At 55.3% G+C, this 25,758-nt stretch overlaps 2 protein-coding genes across 5 annotated transcripts in view; one reads left to right on the plus strand and one right to left on the minus strand.

The window, feature by feature from the left end:
- The window catches only part of CBL (Cbl proto-oncogene), an 82,109-nt gene extending 68,183 nt beyond the window's left edge, over window positions 1-13,926 (plus strand). For both annotated transcript variants that reach the window (XM_044258029.1, XM_044258030.1), the window contains exons 13-16: window positions 3,201-3,341; window positions 3,711-3,811; window positions 4,495-4,677; window positions 5,641-13,926. In XM_044258029.1, coding sequence (XP_044113964.1) covers window positions 3,201-3,341; window positions 3,711-3,811; window positions 4,495-4,677; window positions 5,641-5,921 — 706 coding nt within the window. In that variant the 3' untranslated portion in view covers window positions 5,922-13,926. The remainder of the gene's footprint in view (window positions 1-3,200; window positions 3,342-3,710; window positions 3,812-4,494; window positions 4,678-5,640) is intronic.
- Window positions 13,927-14,233: 307 nt separating this feature from the next.
- On the minus strand, window positions 14,234-21,791 carry MCAM (melanoma cell adhesion molecule). 3 transcript variants are annotated; one of them, XM_044258033.1, is made up of 16 exons: window positions 21,692-21,791; window positions 19,789-19,913; window positions 19,481-19,688; window positions 19,330-19,400; window positions 19,150-19,237; window positions 18,140-18,319; window positions 17,888-18,009; window positions 17,642-17,804; window positions 17,435-17,553; window positions 17,222-17,363; window positions 16,922-17,043; window positions 16,687-16,828; window positions 16,526-16,597; window positions 16,166-16,313; window positions 15,736-15,853; window positions 14,234-15,242 (listed from the first exon to the last, which is right to left on the minus strand). In XM_044258033.1, exons 1-16 carry the CDS (start codon window positions 21,756-21,758, stop codon window positions 15,213-15,215), a joined length of 1,917 nt encoding a protein of 638 aa, XP_044113968.1. In that variant the 5' UTR covers window positions 21,759-21,791; the 3' UTR covers window positions 14,234-15,212. The 3 variants fall into 3 exon arrangements, with proteins under 3 accessions (XP_044113968.1, XP_044113966.1, XP_044113967.1); XM_044258031.1 differs by lacking the exon at window positions 21,692-21,791 and adding an exon at window positions 20,419-20,880; XM_044258032.1 differs by lacking the exon at window positions 15,736-15,853 and having other exon boundaries at window positions 21,692-21,771.
- Window positions 21,792-25,758: the final 3,967 nt, after the last annotated feature.

The following is a 25,758-nucleotide window of genomic DNA, read 5'->3' on the forward strand; positions in this document are numbered from 1 at the left end:
ATCTTTTTTATTTCCATAGAATTGGTAGTAACGTCTCCACTTTAGTTTCTGAGTTTTAGTAATTGGAGTCTTCTCTCTTTTTCTTAATCCATCTAGATATTGACACAAAGATAATGACATCGTGACACAAAGTTAGACAAGTTTTGTCTGTTTTATTGCTCTTTCTGAAGAACTAACTTTTGTTTTCATTGATTTTTCTGTTGTTTTGGGGTTTTTTTCTCCTATGTATGTATTTATTTGACAGAGAGAGCGAGGGAGCACCAGTAGGCAGAGCAGCAGGCAGAGGGAGAAGCAGGCTCCCCACTGAGCAGGGAGCCTGATGTGGGACTCCATCCCAGGACCCTGAGATGATGACCTGAGCCAAAGGCAGTTTCCTCACTGACTGAGCCACCCAGGCACCCCAGTTCCTGTATTTTTTTTACTTCTGCTCTAGTCTTCATTGCTTCCTTCCTTCCACGAGCCTTGGTTTTGGTTGATTCTTTTTGTTGTTCCTTAAGTTGTAAAGTTAGGTTGGTTTGAGATCTTTTTTTTTATCTTTAACGGAACCATCAATGCTATAAATATAGCACTGCTTTAGGTTTTGATGCGCCATGTTTTTGGTCTCATTCACCTCTAAGTGTTTTCTAATTTCCTTTGTAATTTCTTTGATCTGTTGGCTATTTAAAAGTGTATTATTTGAGGGGCGCCTGGGTGGCTCAGTGGGTTAAAACCTATGCCTTCGGCTCAGGTCATGATCTCAGGATCCTGGGATGGAGCCCCGCATCAGGCTCTCTACTCGGCGGGGAGCCTGCTTCCCGCCCCCTCTGCCTGCCTCTCTGTGTACTTGTGATCTCTCTCTCTCTCTGTCAAACGAATAAATAAAATCTTTTAAAAAAAAAAGTGTATTATTTGATTTTCACAATTTTGTAGAATTTTCAGTCTCACTTTTGTTACTGATTTCTAATTTGATGAGATTGTGGTCAGAGAAGACACTTTGCAGGTCTTTTAAAATCTATTAAGACTTAATTTGTGGCCTCACATACTGTCTGTCAGAAACTGTCCCTGTGTACTTGAGAAGAACGTGTGTCGCTATTGAGTGAAGTGTCATGTCTATGTCTGTTAGAGCTGATCGGTTTATATGTTGTTTAAGTACTGTCTCTATGCTTCTGTCTGGCTGTTCTATGCATTACTGTGGGTGAGGTTCAGAAATTTCCACCTATTGGGGCTTCTGGGTGGTGCACTTGGTCAGGTGTCCAGCTCTTGGTTTTGGCTCAGGTCACGAGATCAAACCCCACATCAGTCTCCAAGCTCAGCACAGAGTCTACTTCAGGATTCTTCATTCCTTCCCTCTCCCTCCCTCTGTCCCTCACCTCCCCGACCCCCCACCGTATGCACATGCTCACTTTCTCCCTCTTTTTTCTCTCTCAAATATTTTTTTAAAAGTTCCTTTATTCAGTACATTATTATTTGATAGGTTGTGACCTGTCTTTTTTTTTTTTTTCCAGTGTCATTAATAGTACTGTAGTGAATATTCCCGATTATTTTCTTAGAGAAAATTCTTAGAAATGGAATTTCTGAGTCCAAGGGTATGCATGTTTGGTTATATATTTTTGGGGAATTACACTCCAGAAAAGTTTTAATATTTCTTTTTTTTTTTTTTTAAGATTTTTTATTTGTTTATTTGACAGACAGAGATCACAAGTAGACAGAGAGGCAGGCAGAGAGAGAGAGAGAGGGAAGCAGGCTCCCTGCTGAGCAGAGAGCCCGATGTGGGACTCGATCCCAAGACCCTGAGATCATGACCTGAGCCGAAGGCAGCGGCCTAACCCACTGAGCCACCCAGGCGCCCCACTAATTTCTTATTTCTAAAACTATGTAAGAAAGTATCCATTTCCCTATATTCCCCAATACTTGGTATTTTTCCTTAATCTTTATAGGCATTTCTTTAATCTTTATAGGTATTTCCCACAAACAATTTTATTATATGAAAAGTGTCCAGCACAGAGTCAGGGTGGAAGATTTTCACCGTGACCATCCATATACTCCCCGCCTGGGTTCTACTGACAGGATTTTTTTTATCCTTGTTTTATCACGCATTTCTGTCTATCCTTTTTTTTTTTCCTTTAATAATCTCTACACCCAGTGTGGGGCTCAAACCCACAACCCTGAGATTAAGCATCACATGCTCCATGACTGAGCCTGCCAGGCACCGCTCTGTCTGTACTTCTGTACATCCATAAGTCTATCTTTTTGGACACGTTTCAGAGTAAATTGTAGATACTAATACAGTTCCACCTGAAAACCTGAGCATGCTGTGCTGTGTGCAAAGAAAGTAACGTGAGGACATGAGAAAAACAAAATCTCTGATTATGTTTTAGGGATTGTCTGTGTTAGGTTTCCTTGGCATTTAAGTGTCTTATAATTAGCTGCTGCTTTCATAATTGGGAAAAACAAACACTGAGTAAACACGCCAAACCCCGTAGGTGTTCCCGCTAGATACAGACTGCTTCAGATGCACGGGGACAGAGTAAAGGGGATGGGGAAATGCTCTCTTTAACTCACATTCCCAGTAGCCTTTGTGTCTGTGTGCCTGTGTACACCTGTGTGTTTCTCAATTTTGTGGATTTGTTTTGTCTTGTTGTTATTTTTGTCTTTGTCTGGTTTCGGGGCAGGTAGTAGTAGAAGTTTCAGTTCAGAAGTTTCTGGGTGAGAGCTTGTATGCCCTTTGGGTATAATGGCGGGATCCCTGAAGCAGGCGTCAGGATGGGAAGTCTGGTCTCAGATCTGGTGCTAAGCTAGCAAGGCACCTGATCTCTTTTATTTCAGATGGTTCTTATATCACACGAGGAGAAAAGGTGTTTATACTATAAGATAACAAACGAGAAGGCTTTTGACAAGCTGTAAACTCTTTGAAACTGTAGGTAGATTCTGGAGTGGGGACTCGGTACAGGTTCCTAGCATATGGTATGGGGACTCCCAACTTACCTGGGGACGGAGACTCACGAGTATCAAGTACTGCCGAGTATCAAGTACTGCCCCCTTTTGCAGCCCAGCTCAGCGCAGCTGCGTCTGTGGTCAGCTGAGAGCAGAGATCTGTTAGTGCCATCCGTTCGCTCTGTCGGATTTGAGTCGTGGCCTGGTTGAAGGCACTCATTTCATACTTACACGTTTAGCAGCATGTTAGTTTTCAGTTTCTTTCTCTTTTATTCTTCTTCTTCCAGGCCTCTTCCTGTGCCAAAGCTGCTCCCCGGGGAGCAGTGTGAAAGTGAGGAGGACACGGAGTATATGACCCCCTCCTCCAGGCCTCTGGGGCTTCCAAAGCCAGATGGGAAACGGCCTTTGGAGATCGCCCAGAGTTCACGGTACGTCGTACATGACAGTCCCATCTGGGAGCAGGGGTGACACCATTCACCTGCTTGGCTGCTGCCTGTGTGATGTCACCGGCCTGAGTTAAAGCGGACGGTTGTATGCAGCCCCTAGTGTTTGGTCTCTTCCAGCTATAGGCGATTCCACTTACACTTCCTCACGGTCATGTTCATTTCAAAAACACTCCTCTATTATGCATCGGAAGAGTCAGTCTTGGGACGTTTGTTAGTGATTCTGGCAAAAGGAGTATGTGTTGTCCTGATAGACTCTGGGTCTAGAATAGTGAAGACCAGATGAGTGTTAATAAGTTTGCAGGTAACAGAGTTCTATTGTGAAGATCATCTGCCCCGTTCCTTCTGCTTCAGAGCGTGTGACTGTGACCAGCCGATCGATAGCTGTACATACGAAGCAATGTATAATATTCAGTCCCAGGCGACGCCATCAGCCATGGAGAGCAGCTCCTTCGGTGAGTAGCTGTCCTGCCACTTGGAAGATCATTGCTGTGTCATAGGAATGAACCTGTAATATTTGGCCATTTGGGACAGCTTGATCTTAGCAAAAACTTTTTTAAATAATTTCCTTTGCAAAATATCTTTGATCCATGGGCAGCAAAACCTTCTCCTCTCTTTCATTTCCTGTTCCCACAGCAAGTTCCCTTTTCATCCTTTCCGGGCCTGGAGACATTCGGGGTTATGGGGCCTGGGCCCGCAGTGCCGACAGCTCCCTTTTATTTTCTTTGCTTTTTAGCATTGAGGAAATTCTTTTGTGTGTGGGTGGTGAACACTCTATTCCCATATCAACTAGCTTCCCAAGTGGAAAGTCCAAGAAGGCAGCACACACAGGCTCTTCAGCTGGTGCTCCAAGGTGACATGTCGATAGCGACGTTGAACAGGTGCCATAAAATGGTGCTGAGTCTTTGGCGTCAGCGGCCGTCACTGTTGGCAGGGGTAGCCGTTGCCCCATTCAGGAGAGCATAGCTTCGGGATTGGCACAGACTGCGTTTTCTCTGTTCTTTTATCTCCAGCCGCAGGGCTTCACATGGTGGTTGGCCTGGGAGGGAGTTGGTAACTTTGATGGGTTTCTCTCCACGAGCTGTATTAGCACACGGGTGTGTAAGAAGTTGGTAACAGCACACACTTTTTTCTCTAGGGGAAGGGAGTCTCGCCACAGGCCATGGGGGCGCTGGCCCCGAGGGATCAGAAAATGAGGAAGACGGCTATGACGTCCCTAAGCCGCCGGTGCCGGCTGTGCTGGCGCGCCGGACCCTCTCCGACATCTCTAATGCCAGCTCCTCTTTTGGCTGGTTGTCTCTGGAAGGCGAGCCCACCACACGTGAGTCTCCAGGCCGGCTTGGGTTTGTGCTATGGTAGAGGTGACCGCTGGGCCACAGCGCCTTTGTCACCAGATTTTAGTCTCTTTAGTCTAAGTGGGAGGAAGAGCTGTTCCTGGGTCCCAGTTAAGAAGTTAAACTGGAGACCGGTTTTTCAGGATTCTGCCAGGCTTAAGAGGTTGTTCCTTAAACCTTGGCCCCTCTTGGCTGGTGGGAGGTGGGGCTTCCGGTTCTTCCGAGCATGTATTAAGACACTGGTAATTAAGCCTGATGGTACATAGCGCACATTCCTGACTTCTGGACCCTTTTGCGTTGCCAGGAGGGCATGCGGGTTCTGGAAAGCACACTGAGCGGGCTTGGAGCCAGGCTGCACTTGGGCCTTGACTGTCAAGGGCTGCCCTCGCACCTGTGCCTGCCTGGAAGGGGGTAGCACCCAGGGTTGCTGTCGCGTTGGAAACTGAAGCCCGAGCTCAGGACAGCTGGCGAAAGAGAGACAGCATCCAGCTGCCCAGGGAGGCGGTGACCCCACCCACCCAGCCTCGCTTCCTGCTGCTCAGGGGCAGCCCAGGCTTCCTTCTGTTCTCCTTCTTTGTCAGAGGAGACGTTTAGCGTCCTCTCTGGCCCCATCTGAAACGTTATTTTTAATCGTCCCAGCACTACCATGCATGAATACTTGTTGCAAAATGTGTAAAGCACAACGATGTAGATAGAGGTGTCTGAACTCGGGGCAGCAGTGTCCCCATCAGCAGAGCAGGCGGACGTTATATTTAGAAGGTGGCTCCTGCCAGGAGGGAGGAGAAGGAGGAGGTTAGCTGCCATAACCCTGGAACCTGTAGAGCCCGGCCCTTTGAGAGCCCAGGTACCCCATTGCAGTAGGTCATCTCGGTCCTAGGACACTGTTCTTACTGCCCTTAAAGGGCGGCTCCCCCCAGATTTGCACCTCTTGTCTGTTTGATTTCTTCTAGACTTCACCGAGGGTTCCCAAGTTCCTGAAAGGCCTCCCAAGCCGTTCCCTCGGCGAATCAACTCAGAACGGAAAGCAGGCAGCTGTCAGCCGGGTGCCGCCGCCACCGCCGCCGCCTCCTCGCCGCAGCTCTCCAGTGAGATCGAGAGCCTCATGAGCCAGGGCTACTCCTACCAGGACATTCAGAAGGCCCTGGTCATTGCCCACAACAACATCGAAATGGCCAAGAACATCCTCCGGGAATTTGTTTCTATCTCGTCTCCTGCCCACGTCGCCACCTAGCAGAGCCCTTTCCGCTGTGGCGTCAGGACCAGTGAGCCGGGCACTGTCCCCTGGGCGGCCCCTCAGAGGGCAGAGGTTCCTCGGGAGACTTCACAGTGAAGTCTGGCCCTCTCTGGGATTCCACATCTGTGGTTCCAAGATTTCAAAACCGTGGAATGAACGTGGAGCAGCTAGTGTGTTTTACTTTGCTTTGAGAGTGGATTTGAAGGTGTCCTTCAGTCCCCAGTTAGAGTGTGGATTTTTATTAAATGGTAGCCTACCCCGGGGGAACAGTCCAGAAAGCGGTGGGAGAAGTATTGTGGTGTAAATCTTCATGGGGGACTTCAGACTTCCCTGGGTTAAGGAGTGCTTGTGCGTGTGTGTGTATCTGTCTGTGGCGGCGTGTGTCCTGTGATTATAAAATGAGCCTGTGGTGTGTGTTAATCCCGGGCAGGGAATTAGCACAGGAGACGTAGGAAGGAATGATCCAGGGACCTCCATCTACTGTGGTGTGAGACCCCGCCCTGGTGTGTAGTACTGCGCCCTCGAGCTCCCCTGTGGCTTGGATTACCGTGCGCACAGCTCGAGTCTTGTATTTTTAGAACACCCTCCCTCTGTCCTTTCCCCTGTCTCTGCCTCCTCCTCCTACTCATTGTCTGTCGGCCGCCGGCTTGCTCCGACCAGCCTCACTGAAGCCCAGTGGCTTACAGGATGTTCCTGATTACGTGTGATGGTGTTGGTTTGTTTGGTGGATAGACGGGGCAAGGAAAAGTACTGTTGCTGCATCATCACAGTCCTGTGTGATCCTCGCGGCTAACACTGGTCACTCCAAAGCACTGTTTCCATAGGAACATTGATTCTGTGACAATGAGATGTTTTAATTATCCTAATGACGTAATGACTGATCTCAGATAGAGGCCTTCAGATACATTCCATGCCCTCCCCAGAAGACAGTCTGTGGGAGTCCGTTGCCTTCCTGCCAGGTGTGTGTTCTCATGTAGGTCACGGGCGTTTGTCCTTACGGGGAAGGGAACAACATTTGTTCGCAGTCTGGCTTTCTGGCCTGTATGCCACCAAACTTTCAGGAGCTTCCTTTTCATGCGCTTTCCCTTGTTATGCAGAAGATGCACAAAATAGATAGGATTCATCAGTTTGGTTTTTCTTCCCAGTGAGTCAGTTCCAACTTGTGTGGGCACCTCCCTCGGAACTTGAGCCAGGTTATACTTTCAGAAGAGGCTTTTGTCCTTGCCCTTGAAGGGGAGGGGATGGCACCCTTGGTAGCACAGCATTTTGCTGGTAATTAGCACCAGTCCTCCCCTGGCACCACCAACGATGTGGTTTTCTCTTTTGCCCGTGGCTTTGGGAACGGAGCACCTCTTCCCCTCTTCTCACCATACTGGTCCTCTGTGCTCTTCACAGACCTCATTCTCTATAGTAATGCAGGTCCCAAAGTGCGACGAACACCTTCGGGGGCGTCAGAGATGGGATGAAAAGTCCAGCAGCTGGTGTGCATGCGGGTTTGTGAGGAAGATTCGGAGTCCAGCGTGGGGGGCCGTGAATCGGTTCCGGTAAGGTACTGCGAAATGAGCCCCAGTCAGCCAGTGCTCTGGCCGGTCTTTGCTGACTTCCCTAGCAGGCTGTACCCTCCTGCGCAGCAGAAGCAAACCTACTCTTTGATACATCTGCCCTCCTCAAAGTCTAAGTCATGCTTTTGTCTTTAGATCCAGACAGAAATGAATCTCTCGGGGTCCATTTTCTTTCTTCTCATTTCGTCCTGATTCTTCTCTTTGCTTTCGGCTCTTCCTAGACCTTTTGGCTTTATGCTCTTGGCTCAGAGCCATTTACATTCCCAGGGTAGATGGTACTGGACCTCTTGTCGATAGGCTCTGGCCCCCCAGTGTCTGCTCAGCGTGGCCGGGAGCAGCAGCACCCTCGTGGGACCTGCCACACCCGGGAGCGGGACAGTGGCAGTCACTGGGAAGCAGTGACCTAGCGTCTCCTTCTAAGAGCGAGTAAGGAGCCTGTTTGATTTGTGGTTAACACTCAGTTTGCTTATTGTTTAGATGCTGAAGAGTCAGGCAAAGAACTAGGGAAGATGGCAGCATTTTCCCTGCCTGTCCACACTGGAAGTTTTCCTTGTCTGCAGACCTCATCCACAGTCTGAAGGTTTGTCAGAACAGAGCCCTGGTTCTGCATATCTCTTGCCTGTTTGGTGTATCCCACATCTTCTCTGGAGAGTCTTTCCTTACTCATATAGGCCAAGGGCAGGTTCGTCCCTTTTTTCCTAATTGAGTACCCCCGTGCCTCCCGGGGTGGGCCCTGAGACTGGGCTGTCAAGACCCTAAGGTCAGACATACGCATCGGTGACTGGCTTGCTGGGTGGCGGTGCGCTGCGGGCCTGGGCTTCCCACGTGTTAGACCGTTCTGGGAGGTTTGCTCTCTTTGGGTGCTCTGAGGACAAACCTCAGCCATGCCTGAGACTGCCATCGTCCCCTCAGGAAAGTTTCCACGTGGGCATTTGTCTTGAGGGGACTTCCAAAACTTTAATTTCTTCACTTTTCCTTGGACTAAGGCACAAATAACCCTTCTTCATCTTCCGGTTGTATGGCAGTTTCTAATTCTGTGCTCTGCTCGGAATTTAAAATTGCCCTTTCAGAAGTGGGCTCTGAGTTCTGCCAGTTTGGGCAGACCCCTCCCGTCTCTCCCTCCGAATTCAGGGTGGTTCCTTCTCTGGTCCCTTCCCAGGAGGATGAGGTAAAAGCCACTTAGGGGTTTTGTCAGATGCATTAGGTTCTTCTCTTCAGTGCGGTCTCCTGCTTTCCCTCTGTCTTTCTGGCTTGGTCTACGCAGTCTGCCTCTTCGTCGTCTGGGGTCTGCTCGGCAGTAGGTCATCTGCTGCCCCTGCCAGGCTCCTTCCGCTCAGGTAAAGGGTTCTCAAGTGGGAAGACCTGTGGGCTCTGTGATATACCTCCCTTGAAGAAATGAAGAGATTGGGCAGTTTCTCGTCTCAGTGTTTACCTGTTAATGTAAATAGTGCTCTGTACCTGTGGATGGCCGTTCTCCTTCCCTGGCCCTCTGGCCCCCCACAGCCCACCCACCCACACTCTGCCCTTCTGTTCTCTTACCCACACAGCCCCAGGGCCCAGGATGGGGGAGAGTGCTCCTTATATCAGTTAGCTATTCTGTGGATTAAAAATTTTGGAAGGGAGTCGCTATTCTTCATACTTAAAAGTATTTATTTTCTCTGTAGAAAAGTAAAATATAACCCATGGTCCACACAGCAAACATACAAATGAGTTTTTGTAAATTTGCTAGCAGAGTAGGGACCAAGCTCTGTGTTCCCTTTAAGGCACCATTAACAAGATCCGGGTGGTCGGTGCAGGTGTTGAAGCAGAATATTTTCCTACCTCACGTCGTGACAGTCAGGGTTACAGACCTTCTTCCTAAACTGCGACTTTCCCTTCCTGCCATTGGCCTCTCTGACTCCAGTGGCCCCTGGCCTGGAAAGAGCGGCCTTTGGACCACTGGCCCCGCTGTGTACCTGTTAGCCTGTTCGTTTGGCAGAGGTGAGTGACTCCCAGGTGCCAGCAGTGCCAGCTCCGTGCTCTTCCCTCCCACCACGGGCAGATTTCCCGATGCCCATATATTGTACTTGCTGGCTCGCCTTTCCCTTTGGCCCTGAGATCGCCCTTCCTGGAAGATGATGCAGTGTGTATTCACAGCTCTTTTCATGGAGCCATGGGTTTCCTTCTAGAACTGTCCTGCATAAAAGCAATTCAGGGCTCTCCCATGAACCCCCGGTTGTCTTCCCAGAGCCTTGATGACATCTGGGAGATTTGGCAGCGGTCTCCTGGGTACCCGCCGGCTTGGATGCGTTTCAGTGGAATCTGTGTGGTGGGTTGAGGAGCATATTGGCTCAGAGTTGCCCAGTAGGGCAGTTAAATGTTTAAGCAAGGTATTTGCCCACAGTCCCCTCTCCAGTCTCGTGCCTTCCTTGATCTTTTTACTGAACTGCTCGGAGTCCCTAATCCCCCTTGTTGTGAAGTTTTCTTGTCACCCTCGTGGGACCTGTCACCATCTCCCATTCTCTTTGGGACTTGGCCCCCAGTCCTTCAACGACCTTTGCAGCTAATTCTGTGTCCTAGAAGGGCTGGAGGTGTGGGAGATGATGGTTGGAGTGTTGGAGACCCAACATCAGGGTCCTGGTCTTGCACGGATATATGTGCTCTCCCAAGAGCCAGGCAGTAAACTAGATGGAACTCAGTCATTTCGCAGAAATGCCAGCCTTTCCCTCCCGGGGTAGGAAGCTCAGGACCCTAGAACTTTGCATCAGGGTGCACACGTCAGCATGAAGGGGTCCTCGCACCACTTTAACCTCAGCCTGTGTTGCGGTCTTTCTTTACAAATGCTTCAGGCCATTTGTGCACGGCGGAGGGTGCATAGGGAAAGGAGGTCACAGTCTTGTATCATTGACTATCCTGTTTAGGAATCCTTCAGATGCAAGAAATCGGTATCCAGGCTAAAGAAAGGAGAGAATTCTCTGGATGCAGTGTATTTCACAGACCCCAGCATGGGAAGCGCATCGGGTTCTTGCATGGAGCTGGGAATTTGCACCTAGTCCTTTCTCCTGCTTGTCACGCCCTGGACTAGACACCCCATTGCCCAGGTCCACACTACCTCCCGGCTCTTGGGATCACCGTGCACAGCTTCCCAGTACCTCTTAACTCCTATTCTCAAGAAAAAATACAGTCAGCCCAGCATGTTGCTCGGCTTTCTACCCTCATTGGTCAGCCTGGGTGCAGGGGGCGGTGGGGGGGGGGCGGCAGCAGTGGCCTGTCCCCTTGGGTGGGAGTTGGGGTGGGGGGTGTGCTGTCCGAGAAGAGGCTTCAGACAGGATAAATACCTTAGAAGTATTTTAGTAGCAAAACTGCTGTCCTGCTGCCCCCCCATCCCCCCACCCCCCCGCTTTTTTGAGAGTGGAAAGGCAGGACACAGGACTGTATCTGGACATGGAGGAAATTCTTAGGTTTCACTTAATTTGGGTTTCTGTCATCTTTGTTGCTTTATTTCCTGTTTTAATTCCCTTTACCAGTCTTGGCATCCAAGATTTCTTACCTCCCTCTTCAGGACCAGTTTCTCCTGCTCCGGAGCTAGTCTGTTCTTGGGTGACATTTCTTCACCTTCATTCAATCTCAGGTTTTTAGCCTTCTTTCATACTTAGAGAGCAGATCACAAATCCCACTGTCGCCACCCCTGGACTTCTGGGCTCTCCTCAGGTTTTAACGCTGAAAATATATTCATTCTTTGGGCCTGTGGCCCGTGCCCCTCCCTGCCTGCCCCCTCACCCTTGCATTTGGTCTTTGCCTTGTGAGGAGAGCTCTGCACTAGTAGCTGTAGGCAGGCCTTCCGAGGTACCTCAGAAGCTACTTCCCTGTAGCCAGCAAGAGTATCTGGTGGCTGGGACAGTTGCCAGGACAGAAATCAGATGTAGATGTCAGCTCGGAGGAGTTTTGACTGAGAGCTCTTTAGACCAGAAACCCTTGTCTTCCCCATCCGTCAGCTTGCTTTGTGGTCCCGTATCAAAGCCTTTAATTTTTTGGATTTTGACACAACTGCTTCTTGCTTGCTTAAGTGTTTTGATCTTACTTACCTCATCCTGGGGCCTGTCCCATGTTAGTAAGGCATTTCATAATTACTTGTAACTTTTTTAAAAACTGTTGGAGTCGTTTGGAATACACAGAAGTAACCTAGTAATCCAAAGATACACATTGAGGCACGTGACGAAGGGTGGGGTCTTTAGCCTTTACATTTGATACTCTGGATTCGGCTCCAGAATTAAGGACCAGAGGGACCGCAACGCCATGTACCTCTGTCCAAGGAAATTTGGGTTGGTCTCAAAGGGGAGTACCAGTGTTTTTTTGGTTCTAATAAGTAGCACCCCGATGAAGAGGTGGGGAGGTAGGGACGGAAAGAGCGAACGCTGCGTGGAGGCTCGTTCACGTTCATATGAGAAGGTCAGCCCTTCCGAAGGGCCAGCTGTTCACTCAGAGTAGCAGCTGTCTGCAGCTCTCCCTGCCCCTTCCCCTGGGTCGTGCTTGAGAAAAATGTGGCGGACCACTCCCTCTTTTTGTACAGGGCCAAGGCTGAAAGCCAAACTCCGCTCTCCTACTGATTAGGCAGCCAAACAGATCAGCAGAGTTGTGATCACCCGGCTCCGTATTCCTGACTTCTTCCTGCAGGGAACGAGAGAGGCACCTCTCTTTTGCCTCACAAGTTTCCTTCCGCCCCTGCACCAGACTGGGAGACCAGGTTGGGGGGCGGGGGTGTGCTAATGACAAGCACCGTGTGACTCCTCAGGCCTGGCCCTGCCTCCTGCTCAGCCCCACCAGGGGGACGGGCCGGGGGTTTTAGGTGGGGTGGAGAGGAAGGTGTGCAGGCCAGGCTGTGTGCCCCCACTTGGTGCCCTGAAGTCCGTGTGTGTCGCTCCCTCCTCCCTACCTACCTCTGACCCTGTTGTGGATGAGGGTGGCCGTGCTCATGGCTGTCTGGAAACTGAAGAGGCAGAGACCTATTAAGGAATCTGTAGACCACATGTTTTCTCTTCCTTGGCTGCTTTCTTCTGCTGTCTGGGTAAGCCTGTAGGCACAGTGCCCGGGAGAGCAGATGCCTCCCGACCTGCCTGTCTCCATGTCGTGGCCTTGACCTCCTGCTGAAACATGTGGTAGAGGCATGGCAGCTAAGAGGTACCGCCTACATGTGCTTTCTGGCTGTGGTGACTTGGGATTTTTAACCTTATATATCTTTTTCCTTTATTCAAAACAGAACAATTTTTAGCACACTGAAAAAAAAAAAGCCAAACATTTTGTGCCTTTCTAAGGCAGCACTGTATCCCAGGCTGCATTTTAGGACTTAATATGGAAATACCAGAGTCTTAGCTCCTCTACCTTGAGTGTCAGTCCTTACAGTCTAGGAGGGAGGAGGAGACACTGTGTGGGCCTGGGGAGAGGGCACACAGGTGTGGTGGGGCAGCGGTCCCTTCCCCTGCCCTGGTGGCTCTGTTGGAAGAAGCAAGCATTACCCTGGGATCATTTGGCTCTAATCAGAATCGTAGTTAGAGGTTGAATGCTGTGTCTCCGGGAGGAGGAGAGAGACTGTCCTGGGACTCCCAGGAGTGCTGTGGACGCTGCAGGTGTGCTAGCCTCGGAGTCCTGGGAAGGACCCAGCTGCGGGGCAGAGCGCAGGAGTCTGCTGACAACGGGAGGTAGTTTCTTTGTATCTTTCTGCTGGATCCCAAACTGGCCTAGGCCTCCTGCCTCTCCCTTCAGACTTGGCTTTTCTTTTATTTGAAGACTTCGGTCTTAAAGCATTAAGCAGCCAGTGCCCTCGGTGGGGGCCTGTTTTCCCCTGGGAAAGGCAGCAAGGCCCACGTGCCAGAGCCTGGCCTCAGGATCGTGGCCACTGTAGATTTCAGCAAAGGAAAAAGGAAAAAATGTTTTCTTCATGGTATTTTTCTTCTCCCTTTCCCTTTTCAATTCTTCCCTGCCTTTAACTAATAAGGAATTGGGGAAAGAATTCTTTTTCAAGTCCTCCCTCTTTAGGATTTTGACATTCTTGGCCTGGGTGGGGCTGAGGAGAACTCCATGCTTTCTCCAGAATAAAGAGTCCCAATTTGTATATCAGTGTTAAAAATAAGACAAAAACTTAGATGAGATTTTTGTGGACTATTTTAAAAAATGTGTCATTAATATAAAAAAAATTTATATTAGCAGTATTTAATCATTCTCACCTGTAAAGAGTAAGAAAAACAGAAGGTAAATATTCTTACAGAGAAGAGCAGAGCTTTAAGATTCATTTTCGATTTTAAGTCCCTTTTGTTTTGCCAGTGTATTAATGTTTAGAGGTCTGTTATACTAATGTTATTTATTAATTTTTTTTTCATTTCCATACACAGTTAACTAAAGAGCTTTTTCAAGCACCCATGTCTGTAAAAAAAAAAATATTTTTAAATAAAGTTTCTTTTGTTGTAGCAGACTGGAGTTCTTGCTCTTCCGCGGGGGTGGGAGAGCGACAGAGACTCGGCCAGCCCCATCCTCACGGTGAGTCTACTGCTACCCCAAGGCAGGTCTGCACAACGTGACAGAGTGAAGGGCCAGCTTGGCCTGGCTGCCGCTGAGAAGGGCTGTGGTCCTCTGGGAGCTCGAGCCATTTGCTCAGAAGCAGAGGTAACCCCTCGTCCCCACTCCCAGATGCAAAGGGTTTCATGTTCCTTTTGGTGGGATGCCAGATCCCAGGGCCCCAGGCTGCAGTGGCAACATGATGAATCAAAATCACTGTGAGGTTTCTGGGACAATTAAGCTTTATTTTTCATATATATATATATACACACACATATATATATAAAGGAAATTTGCAAATTTACAGACAACCTAACAAAACCACATATACATACACTCACACACGCACACATATACTCATACACACCCTGAAGCTCCAGCCAAGCCCACCTCTTATGCCTAAGTACCATTCTCCCGTGAGGGCCCTTCTTGCCAGGACCTAAGCCCCTTAGCTCAGTTTGTAGAAGTTTGGTGCTAGTGTAATTGTAGTCCTAATCCTCCTAAAGGACAATCTGAACCTCATCTGTCTCCTAACCTTTCAGTCTGACATGACCTGCTGCCTGGGCAGTAGGAGCCAAACTTGGGGGTGGGGGCTGTTGGGCTCAATGGCCTAACTCTGGAGAACTGCCCAGCTTCCTCCCTGCAGGGACGAGATACACCCAGCACCTCTTAGGGAATGACACCATTCCCGGCTTCTGTCCCAAGAAAGGTGGGTCACAGTAGGACCTGAAGCATGCAGGCAGCTGCTTGTCATAAAGGCTGGGGAACTCTCTAGAACCAGCGTGAGAGGGGCTTGTGCTCCGTGAGTCCTCACTTCGGTGACACAACTGACCAACGAAGCCAGCCTTTGGGGCAGGAACCAGACAAACAGACTGCCTAATCGGGCTGCGGCAGAGGTCAGGTATGTGTGTCCACGATCCAAATACAGAGAGAACGTGGTCTGCGAGACACTCTCTCCCGCCCCCAGGATGCCGAGGCCCCTCCCTGGGATGAGCATCACCCAACAGAGTGAGCCCGTGGCAGGTTGGTCCCCGACGAGGGCCCTCTGCGATGGGGCCTGCAGGCCAGCTGGGGCAGGGGGCCTTCTCCGCAGCCCGCTGTAGAGGCCTGGATAGTCATCCTGAGCACTGGGAGGGAGAGGGTGAGTAGAGCGCACAAAACGTTCCAGACGGGAGAGGCGCTCAGTGGGGTGAGTGGGCTAGTGCCTCAGATCGATGTATTTCTCTCCCTAGAAGCGGGTGAAGAGAACAGGTAAGGGGGGAGAACAGGTAAGGGGGGGTGCGGCGGGGACAGGGACGGGAGCCTGAGGTGGGTGAGCGCTGGAGGGACGAGGGACTGAAGCCAAAGCTGATGGACTAGGCGTGGAGGGAAGCAGCGGGAGGGGGTAGTGGGGCGGGGTGGGAGAGCCTAGGCCCCCAAACCGGACTGGCCACACTGCACCTGGTGACCTGAGCCACGGCACTGTTCAGGAAAGGTGGTGACGGAAAGTGTTTGCTCCCAGGCCTGGGAGCTTACCCCTTCTATGGGGTCCCTGGGCCACTCGCCTCACCCTACCATCTGGGACTAGTGTTAGGAAGCCAAGAAGGGCCTGCTCCCAGTCTCCAACAGAGGAGGAGGAAGGAGGGAGACAATTAGTGTTCGGGGACACGAGAGCCATCAGCCCCGGCTGCTCCCGATCCCTGAAGCTGGGTCAGGCGCTGGCCTTGGGCGCTGCCTCCTACCTGGTCTCCGGGTGCCCTCTGGTCACGGCTGCTGCCCTGTAGGAGGCCCATCTCTTCTGGGAGCTTATCTGACTTAACTTCAACTACAAATTCGCTCTTACGAGACGGGGGCAGCGTGCTGGGAGGGAGGGAGGCAAGAAGTTGGCATCTCGGGCAAGGAAAGGGAGGCTCATTGAGAGACGCTGGACTGGGCGATGCGGTGCTCTGGGGCTGGCTCAGGGAAAGGGAACAAGGCGATGAATGGAGAGGAAGTGTGGGTGTTGGCAGCTGGCCAGTGGGCAGGAAAGCGGGGAGCACTCACACCCAGTGTCCCCCTCCTGCTCCGAAGGGGCGAGGGGGCAGGGGGGCGGGCAGGGAATGTCCCTGCCCAGGCAACAAGCTGGGAAGCGCGCGATTGGGTGGGGGCGCAGGCGCTGGGTACCCGGCTTACATCTCCTGCTTGCCTGACCGCCCGCAAGGCAGCTTGCCCTTCTTGTAGAAGAAATAGAGGACAGCACCCAGCACAGCCAGGACCAGGACACACACGGTCACGGCCACGATGGCCACGCCCTTGCTTTCAGGCTCGGGCAGCTTCTTCTCTGTCCCACAAAGATGCTCCGGGTCACTCCCAGTCCCAGGCAGCCCTGGCGCCACCATGCCCCACCCCACCCCACCTCTCCACCTGGCCACAGCCCAGGACTGATGGAAGATGGGCCTCTGCTCACCTTTCTGAACAGGGTTCCCGGGGGAAGGGTCAGGGTAGGAGGCGACTGCCCGGCCATCGCCCTACTCTTGCGCCAGGACTGCTTACCTGTGGAGGTGCCGTTGGCTCGGACAGAGGGGCTGACGGTGGACGTGCTGAGGCCAGTGCTTCTGCTGGAGTCTGGTAAGTGGTGAAAGGGGTTGAGAGGGGGGTTAGGAAAAGCACACGCTCATGCCCATGCCTGCCATGCCGCAGGACGAGGCCCTTACCCAGCTCCAGGAAAATGGTGGTGGTGTTTCTGCCCAGGGAGTTGGAGGCCACACACTCAGCACCTGTCCTCAACAGCTCTGGGGTCACAAGGACACTCAGGACGCTCAGGACGCTCTGTGGCTCTTGGTCTTGTTCCTGTGCCTACAGGATGGGGACGCCGCTCAGGGAGGGGGGCGCGGGGAGGGTGCCCGTGGCCCACAGCAGAGCCTCGGCAGGGGCGGTGGGCCTGCTCACCATGCCCTCGACGCTCCAGGAGATGGTGGGCCGGGGATGTCCCGAGGCTTCGCAAGACAGATTCAACACTGCATTCTCCTGCACCCACATCCTCCTCTCCTTCTGTGTCATCCATGGGGACCCTTAGGGAGAGAGCGCTACGGATGTGGCAGCGAACTCTGCCAGCCTGTCTCCCCGTCCCCACCGGAGCACGCCAGGGCAGCAGGAGGAGGAGGGTTTCCGTCCTCTGAGGAGCTTGAAACCACCCAGCCCTAGGGAGCTCCACGGGGTGGCCTGATCTCTGCCCCGAGGGCTTCTCACCAAAAATGGCCACGTGGACCAGCTGCGTGCGGTTCAGGCCGGGGACGCTGGGCACGGATGCCATGCAGCGGTAGCCTCCCCCTGCCTCACGTTTCAGGTTGTGTAACTGGAGCAGAGGCCCCTCCGTCAGCACCTGGCCTGTCTGGGGGCACAGATGGGTCAGGACCTTGCTCCCAGCCCCATGCGGCCCATAGCCCCAGATCCGCTGGGTACCTTTTCTCTCAGCCACTGAAACTGCACGGCTTGGTTGCTCTCCGCCTCACAGCTGAGGACAAGGCTGCCGCCCTCCTGGCTCTCCGGGGCTGCAGGGCTCACTCGCACAGCAGACACATCTGGGGACACCAGCAATGCTCGTGCTGAGGGGCCGAATTCCATCTTGCCCCCGCCTGGTCCCCCCATCCCGGGCCCCTGGCCCCTCACAGTTCACCAGCAGCTCCTGTTGGTCACTCAGCAGTGATGCCATGGTTTCCAAGTCCAGGCCCTGACACTGATAGAGGCCACTGTGCTCCTTCTGGGCAGACTCCAAGACCAGGACCCCGTTATCTTCGGGCGTCATCTCCTCCACCTCCTTGGTGCTGAGGTTCTGGGGAAGAGGAGAGAGGTGAGCCGAGTGCGCCTCCAGCCACTCCTGCGGCCCCCACGTCCCTAGCACGGCGCCCTCCGCACCTGCTTGCTGATGGTGAAGTGGGGCGGGGGGTTGCCGTCCGCCAGACACCTGATTTCCACGCGGTCCCCTTCCTTCAGCGCTCCCACGGGCTCCACCTCCAGCCACACCTTCTCCGCCGGGTCTGAAGAAGCACAGGGGGCGACCCTCAGCAAAGAAGCACAGGGGGCGACCCTCAGCCCCAGAGCCGTCCCGCACTGGAGAGCTGGCTGGGGCTGCCACCAGCCTCGGCCCAGGGCCGCGCTGGGACTCACAGAAAACCTGGACGCTGACTTCCCGAGACTCCTTCATGTGGTTGCCGCTGGGCAGCCGGTAGCTGAGCTCACAGTAAAACAGGGCGTCCTTGTCTGCTGTCACCAGCTGCGCCTTCAGAACGCTCACCAAGGTGTACAGACCACTCGACTCCACGATCTGGGACGATTGAATATAAACCCCTGGCAGGGCAGAGAAGGGGGAGAAGAGCTCAGCCTCAGCCGTGCCTGGGATTCTCTGGGGGGGCACCTGGAGAGGGACCCCTGCCCACCCCGCGACCCTTCAGCTCAGTGGTTCTGTATGCCACCGACACCCGCGCACACACAGGGAGGGGGTGCCACACTCCAGATGTCCACCAGCCGGGGACCCCCCTCCACCATCCCCATGGTAGGTGATCCTGGGCCGGGGGCACAGAACCATCAGGTCCAGCCACACAGGCTGTGCTGGAAAGACTTCCAGGACTGAAGGTCCAAAGAAAAATTACCGTGTGGTGACGTATGCCACACTGAGCCACTGTGGTCAGGGTTGCTCAACCTCAGTACAACCTTAGGTGGGGGTGGGGGGCTGTCCCGAGTACTCTGGGGTGTTTAGCAGCAACTCCCCTCAGCCTCCGCCCACTAGGTGCCTGTAGCCCCTCTCCATTCAGGACAACCAAAAATACCCCCAGACGTGGCTGAGCATCCCTGAGGGGAAGCAGCTGTGTCCCTGGTCGAGAACCACTGCTTCAGCTGATAAAACGATAAAGCTTTCGTGTGCCCAAGATATATTTCTGTGTATGAGTAAGTACCCCGAAACTGGCTGGAAAGAATAAACACTGACAGCAGAGATGACTTCTGGGAGGGGACCGGGGGCAGGAAGGCAATTTTCCTTCCAGATCTAATGTGCAGTTTAAAATCTCATGAAAAGATTTTCAGGCATCACTTGTAAATTGAAGCAAACAAAGCCCAAGGACGGGGGTGGGCCCTGTGTGGTGCCATCAGCATGGCTTCCGAGGGCTCAGAGGGCGACTCACGGTCCTTCTCCTCCTTCAGGGAGTGGCCATTCTTATACCAGATGACTTGAGGAAGGGGGTACCCATTTTTCCCCACACAGGTGGCCACCTGAGGAGGACAGGGTATGAGTCTCCCTGCTGCGGAGGCTCCCCCAAACACCCCCGCCCCCAGGCTCCTGCTTCCCACCTGGCCAATCTCACCTCCTCAGGCTCCTTACTGCTCACGGAGATGCCCAAGGGATTCACCTGGATGGTCGGCTCCTCCGGGGCTTCTACAAGAGAAGGAAATGAGGGGCCGGAACCTCCATCGCGGGCCACCGTCACGCCCCACGAAGCCCGGCGAGGCACTCACTGTAGACCCGGAGTTGGATGCGGTGCTCCTGGGACTGAGGGCGCTTGACCTGGCACAGGAAGATACGCTCATCTTGGGGGGTGACATGGCTCAGGACCAGCGTGGTCCCTCTGTCCTGCAGGCTGAGCCGCTGCTGGTACTCGCCAGGTTCACTCTGGCCCTGGCCCTTGCGCACGCGGAAGATGAGCGTCGGCTTCTCCTTGTGCACCTGAGGGCCGGTGTGCAAGGGGACGTGAGGGTCCCCTGAAGGAGGGGTACGGCCTCCCGCCACCCCAACAGCTCTCCAGGGCCCAAAGCCCCGCACTCACAGAAAACCAGTCCACGTGGCTGAAGTTGCTCTGGGAATGGGAGGGGCCGCACGTCAGAAGCGCCGTGCCGCCCACTTCCGCCTCCACCAGCTCGGGGGCAGGGGGCTCCGCCTCTCCCGGCACACCTGGGGGTGGAGGAGGGGCCGTCCCAGCCCTGGGTCAACTCCAGCAGCTCTCCATGCCCTCCCCTCACACCCTCTGCCTTGCAGCTGTTCCCCCTGCCGCTTGGAAGGGTCCGGAGGGGGCTCTGGCCTCCTAACCTTCAATCCCTCTCTCTACCTGCTGCCCCAGACAGCCCGTTCCGGGGAGCTGAAGGTCACTGCCTCTGGTCATTGCAGCTGAAACCCTGAGCACCAAGCATCTTCCAGATGAGGCGGACAGAGGGGCAACCCAGGCTCTGGGCCAAGAGGAAGGCCCCTTTCCTTCCAGGCCCCCACCCCTTCCAGTGAGCTCAGAGTATGGGAATGCAAGGCATGTGCCAGCCTGCGCCACAGAGGCCCCTTTGTGTCCCCATGCAGAGGGGAAGACATCGCTACTCTGCCCCCCCAAAGAGCCCTCCCCAAATTTCCTGCAAGACCCAGTGGGCCAACCCTGGCCAGAAGTTCCCATCACATGCTCCCTAAGCAGTACCTCTATGAACATCCCACAAGCTCAGAGGACCCCATCCTGGGAGTATTGTGAACATGGAGGGGTCAGAATCTCCCCCAGGGGTCAGGCCAAGGGCCAGGCAATGGGCAAGAGTGACATCAGTGGTGCCGCGTGCTGCCTGCCCTGTGAGGAGATGATGTCACTCACTACCATCTGGCCGGCCTCTGGGGTGCCCTAGCTGTTGCCCTGGACTGGCTCAGGGACAGGGAGGGCAGAAGGAGTGGTCTGCAACCAGGAGCAGAGGCCTCGGATCCCTGACTCCGTTTCCCCAGAGTTAAAGGAGCAGGGCGGGGTGGGGCTAGATCTGCTGCTGCGGGGGAACCCAGTTTAGCCCTTTCCCCAGAAACACAGCTTGGGAGCCAGCAGCCGGGGGAGGGGGGGACCCCAGGGACACTGTAGGCACTGGGCATGAGGCCAGGGAGCTGGGTACTGCCTAGCCCTCCCCTTCCCCAGCCGGACAGCGGCTGGGACCGGGGAAACGAAGCCAAGAGAAACGCGCGACACCGCTGCAGGCCATACAAGGGCAGTGTGCACCCGGGAGCGCTCCCAGGCAGTTCCAGAAAGAAACTCCGAGGTGCAGGGGCGCTCTTCCCACCTGAATGTGCTTCCATTCCCGGAGACGTAACGGATCTGGGGCACTTCCACTCAGGGCACCCTCAATCCCTCGTTTCTGCCTCCTTTGATCCGTCACCCGGGTAGGCACGAGGCGACCCACGCCGTCCCCCAGCTCCTGCCAACGCCCTGCTCCGGCGGGAGCCGCCGTCCCTCCCCTCCCTCGCTCACCTCCAACCTGGCTCCAAGCCCAGGCGGGAGAGGAGGCGTCCGCGCACCCCCTCCCGCTAAGCAAGCTGCCTTTTTCCAGCAACAGGCGGGCGCAGAATTCGGGATTTGGAGATGCGCTCCAGCTGCGCCGCCGCGGCCGCTTCAGCCGCGCGGCCCCCAGAGCCGGCACCTGAGGCAGAGGTCTCCCCAGCCCACCGAGAGGCTCGGCCCCACCCCTTCCCGCTCCGGGCTGCAGCCTCCTCCCCGCCTTCCCGGTCGTCCTCCCGGGATACTCCAGAATCCAGGCTGCGAACTGGCTGCAAAGAAGAGTTGCACGCGCGCAAGGCACCCGGGCGCCGGCGAGAAGCGCACGCCGGAGCGCAGAGCCCAGCACCGCGCTGTCAGCTCCGCCGCCCGGCACGCCCCGCCGAAGACCTCCCACTGCCTGGCCCGGGCCGTTCGGGGCGCGGGCCCCACCTCCGAAGCAACTCACCCGCGGCGCGGCGACTGCAGCAGCAGGCAGCGAGCAGAAGGGCGCAGACCAGCCCGGACGGCCCCATGCTTCCCGGCCAGAGGGCGAGCGCCTACTGAGCGAGCCGCGGGCGGTCAGGGGCTGACGTCAGGGGGGCGGGGGAGGGGGGCCCGGCCCGCCCCGCCCCGCGCAGCCCCCCGCCCCCGCCGCCGCACCGTGGGGGCGGGCCCGGAGCTGCGCCCGGCCGCTCGGCCCCTGCTAGGCCGGGCGGACTGCCCAGCTCCCGCGCCCCCCCCTCCCACCCACCCCCGGCTTGGGTCGGCCGAGGGGGCAGTGACAGGTGTCTCGAGGCCCGGCCGGCTGGCCGAGGCGGCGGTGAGGAGAGGCTGGTTACGATGCCCAGAGTCACGCCGGGTCAGAACCAGCGGTGCTCACCCCCGCACAGTCCCTGGCAGCCTGTGTGGCCCTAGCCGGGGCCTCCTCTTCCCGCCGCCGCCCCGCCGGACCCTGCCACAGAGAAACTGGCCGGCCTCGGTCGCTTCCCAGAACGATTGCACCACTGCGGCTGCCACCGGCCTGGCACTGTCCCCAAGCCTCGCACACCCCCAGCCTCGCAGTGCCGGCAGCTTTGAGGGAAGAACCCCGGGCCCGGGTGCCACAGACCCAGAGGTACTTGTCGTGGGGAGTGCAGGTGGTGCCTTACGGGCTGCTCCCGCAAACCCCAGCTCCAAGTCCCGAGTAGCTGGAGAGCAAAGGGGTTGAATTCACAAGCCCAGGGTTTTCACACTTTTCCACGTCCAGACCTTGGAAATCCTGGTTTTGCCCTCTTCACTCCATGATCCTAGTGGGGACTCAGTCTCCTCTCACCTGAATGAAGAAAAGAGGAGGAAGGAAGGGTAAACGGGTGTGAGGTCTCTGGCTTGGCCCCTGAAAACCTGTTGCTGTCCGGAAGGTTGAGAGGACCCCCTGCAGCAGGGCTCCCTGCACACCCCGTGTCCCCCCCACTGGTGATGGTGGCTCAGCAGCTGGGGGTGGAAGCAGGGAGGGGGGATTGGAGCTGGTTGCAGGCACCGCTCTGCACAGCAAGCTCCCCCTCTTCCCAAACCTGGGTCTTCTGGCCTCTTGAACTAAGGCCCTGGGGAGTGGGATGGGCTCTTGCCTCTCAGAGACCCCAGCATCACATCTGCCGCAGCTCCTTCAGCAGGAGGGTCAAATAGAGGTCTGGATTTGGGGTGGAGGCCTGCCGCCTGGCAGGGCAGCCTTTCTGCGGGGTGGGGGAGGAGCAGCGTGAGGCAGCAAACGCTGGAGACGGGCAGGTGACTTGAAAGAAGGCTCTGGGGTGGTATTTTGATGACACAGAGATGCCTGGCAAACCACATCAGCCTCGATTTTTCTGAACCTTGCTGACCCCTCCTCTCTCTCCGTCCGTCTCCAGCCAGAGGCAATGCCAAAGCCGGCCAGGGCAGGGACCTGGAGCCCGGAGCCTGCGGGAAGAGGACCATGGCTCCCCAGCCCCCAGAGTGAACGTATGGACTGGCCCAGGGCCCAGAGTGGAATGGAGGAGTTTGTTTGTCTACAAGGGCAGGAGTGGGAATGGCTGAAGGATGCTGTTTGCCCTGGCCAGCCAGAGCTGGGCATGGAGCTCTGCTTCCCTGCCCCCACTCCCTTCCCTTCACTTAACACCATTAACTAATCATTCTCCTCTCCGCCTGGAAACAAAGCCAGCGAGCCACCAAGGACAGTCAGTTCAGAATTCGTCTTCAGCCAGGTGGGGGCGGAGGAGCTGTCTCTGCGGTGAAAGGGAAATGAGGTTAGAGCCTGGGGTGACATCCTCTTCCAGTGTGGCTCCACCAAGCAAGCCCGAGGACTGTCCTTTCAGGAAGCTGGGAGCCTGGGGAGTGGGCAGTGGAGGTCTGGGGGCAGGCAGCTTGGGAGGACGGCTTCCTGAGGGGAGCACTTTTGGGATTCCAAACCAAAGAGAGATCAGGACTTTGGAGAGGATTCAGAGGGGTCTGGAAGAAGGAGGAAAGGGCAGTGAGGACAGGAGAATGGGTAGAGGGAACAGAAGCTGGTGGAGAGTATCAGCCTGCTGGCTCCTTGAAGATACCAGAAGACAGGGTGGCAGCAGTAGCCCAGAAGAGAGAGGCAGCAGAGGAAGAACTTTCAGGAACAGGACTGCGACCCAGTCGAAGCAGGGTGGTTCTGGGGGTAGAGATGGGCCTCCCTGCAGCAGAGACTCTGGCACCTGGGCTGGGTTGGAAGCAGTGTTGCCCGGATGTAGGCCAAGATGAGAAGGAGAGACCCTGGACCAGAGTCCTAATTCTTTGTCTGTTTCTCTCCAGAAAGAAGGGGTAGGAAGGCTGCTTTCCTCCACCCCCGTGGTAGACCCATTGTACACAGAGATAAGGGGACCCCTGTGTGGCATGTCCTCTGTGTCGCGTCTCTGGCATAGGTCTGATCACAGGCAGAGAAACTGAGGCTGGGTGGGCTGGTGGCCATGGTTTTGGTCTTCAGGGTGGTGGGCTTTCATTTGGGTGTGAGGAAAAGTGGGAAGACAGCAGCCCCAGCCACCGTGGAGGGGGAGGTAAAAAGAAAAGAATGGGCCTGCCCCCAGGGGCCACTGGGGCCAGGTTCTAACCTAGGAGTCCTCCCTCAGGTCCTCTCTCAGCTCCAGCATAGTGGGCACGGTGGCCTCCACCCACCCCACCCACCCCTCTGGTCCAGAGACTTGACCAGGAGGAAGGTACGAGAAAGGCGTGCTGAGCTGGGCGAGGAAGGAAGCTAATAAAGACGTTGCAGCTGCAGTGAGGAAGGAACAGAGGGTGGAGGGGGGAGGCCCAGCAACCTTGGCAATTAAGGAGGCTGGGGAACCCCCTGGCCTGGCCAGAAAATAGAGACCAGTTTGAGTCTTTGGAGGAGAGGGGAGAGAAGTTTTCCAGAATGGGGGTCTGACTTGGGAGAAGCTGTGGAAAACAGGGTGGGGGGAGGGTGGGGGGCAATTGTTGTCGAGGACATCATCAGGCCAGGAAACCGGATACTGGGGGGCTGGGTTGGAAGATGTGGGAGAAGAGATTGAATGGGGGGAAGCAGCCCCTATCCTGGCCGGACGCTGTCTCACCCATGCCCTTTGCACCTGACCCAGGGCAGGAGGAAGGAGGTGCAGCATGGACTGAGGTGCGCCCCAAAAACACAGGGGAAGAGGAGGGGCACTTGAGGGTGGGAGGTGGGAGGGGCTATTTTTAAACTTGGAAAAACCTTGAGTGAGTTCATCTCCACCCTAAGTACTAGAGGCGGCAAAGGGCCCATTGTACAGGGGTCCAGAGAAGGGGGGCGGGGAGGGGGTGAGTGGCACAATGGCAAGAATTATGTTGGAGTAGGCCGGCCAGTCCGGGGCGGGGGAGGGGACTCCTCGTCACAGCTGGCCTACTGAACTCTGGGGTCCAGTGGGGGGTGGGGGGGTGGTTCCACTGTCACAAAGACCCCTGGGGGGGAGCTGGGTCTCTGGCATCCGGTGGTCCGTCCTGGGGAGGGGGCTGTGGGTGGGATTCCCACAGTCTGGCTTTCCCAGGGACAGCCGGGCCTGTTCCCAGGCTCCCAGCATTCCAGCGACTCCCCTGGGAGCTAATGGCCTCTCTTCTCAGCCCCTTCTCTGCCCGGGGGTGGGGGGAGAGAAGGAGAAAGAGGATGTGGATGCGTAGGGACTCTTCCTGGGCACTAGGGACCCTTAAGCCAGAGGGAGAGGACCAAGCTTACATCCTAGTTCCCAACCCTGCTAAGGCCTCAGAATGAGGACTGTCCTTCTTGTCCCCTCCGACCCCAGGCGCCTCTCCACGTTGGCAGTCCTCCAGCACCCAGACCTCAGCCTGGGGGAGATTCCGCCGGGAGTCCCAGGAGCCCAGATCGCGGGGTCTCGCCCAGCTGGGGACGCGAGGGGCGGGGCATCCGGCGCCGCTCGCACCAACCCAAACATTACCTTAAATGCTCAGGCGTCTGCCGCGGGCCGGGGAGGGGCTCCGCGGGGCCCTCGGGCTCTCCGGAAGCCCGGGATCTGTCTCCAGCCTTTTCCCAGCGCAGCCGGCAGGCAGCCG

The sequence above is a fragment of the Neovison vison genome, chromosome 7 (assembly GCF_020171115.1).
Source record: "Neovison vison isolate M4711 chromosome 7, ASM_NN_V1, whole genome shotgun sequence".
Classification (NCBI taxonomy): Eukaryota; Metazoa; Chordata; class Mammalia; order Carnivora; family Mustelidae; genus Neogale; species Neogale vison.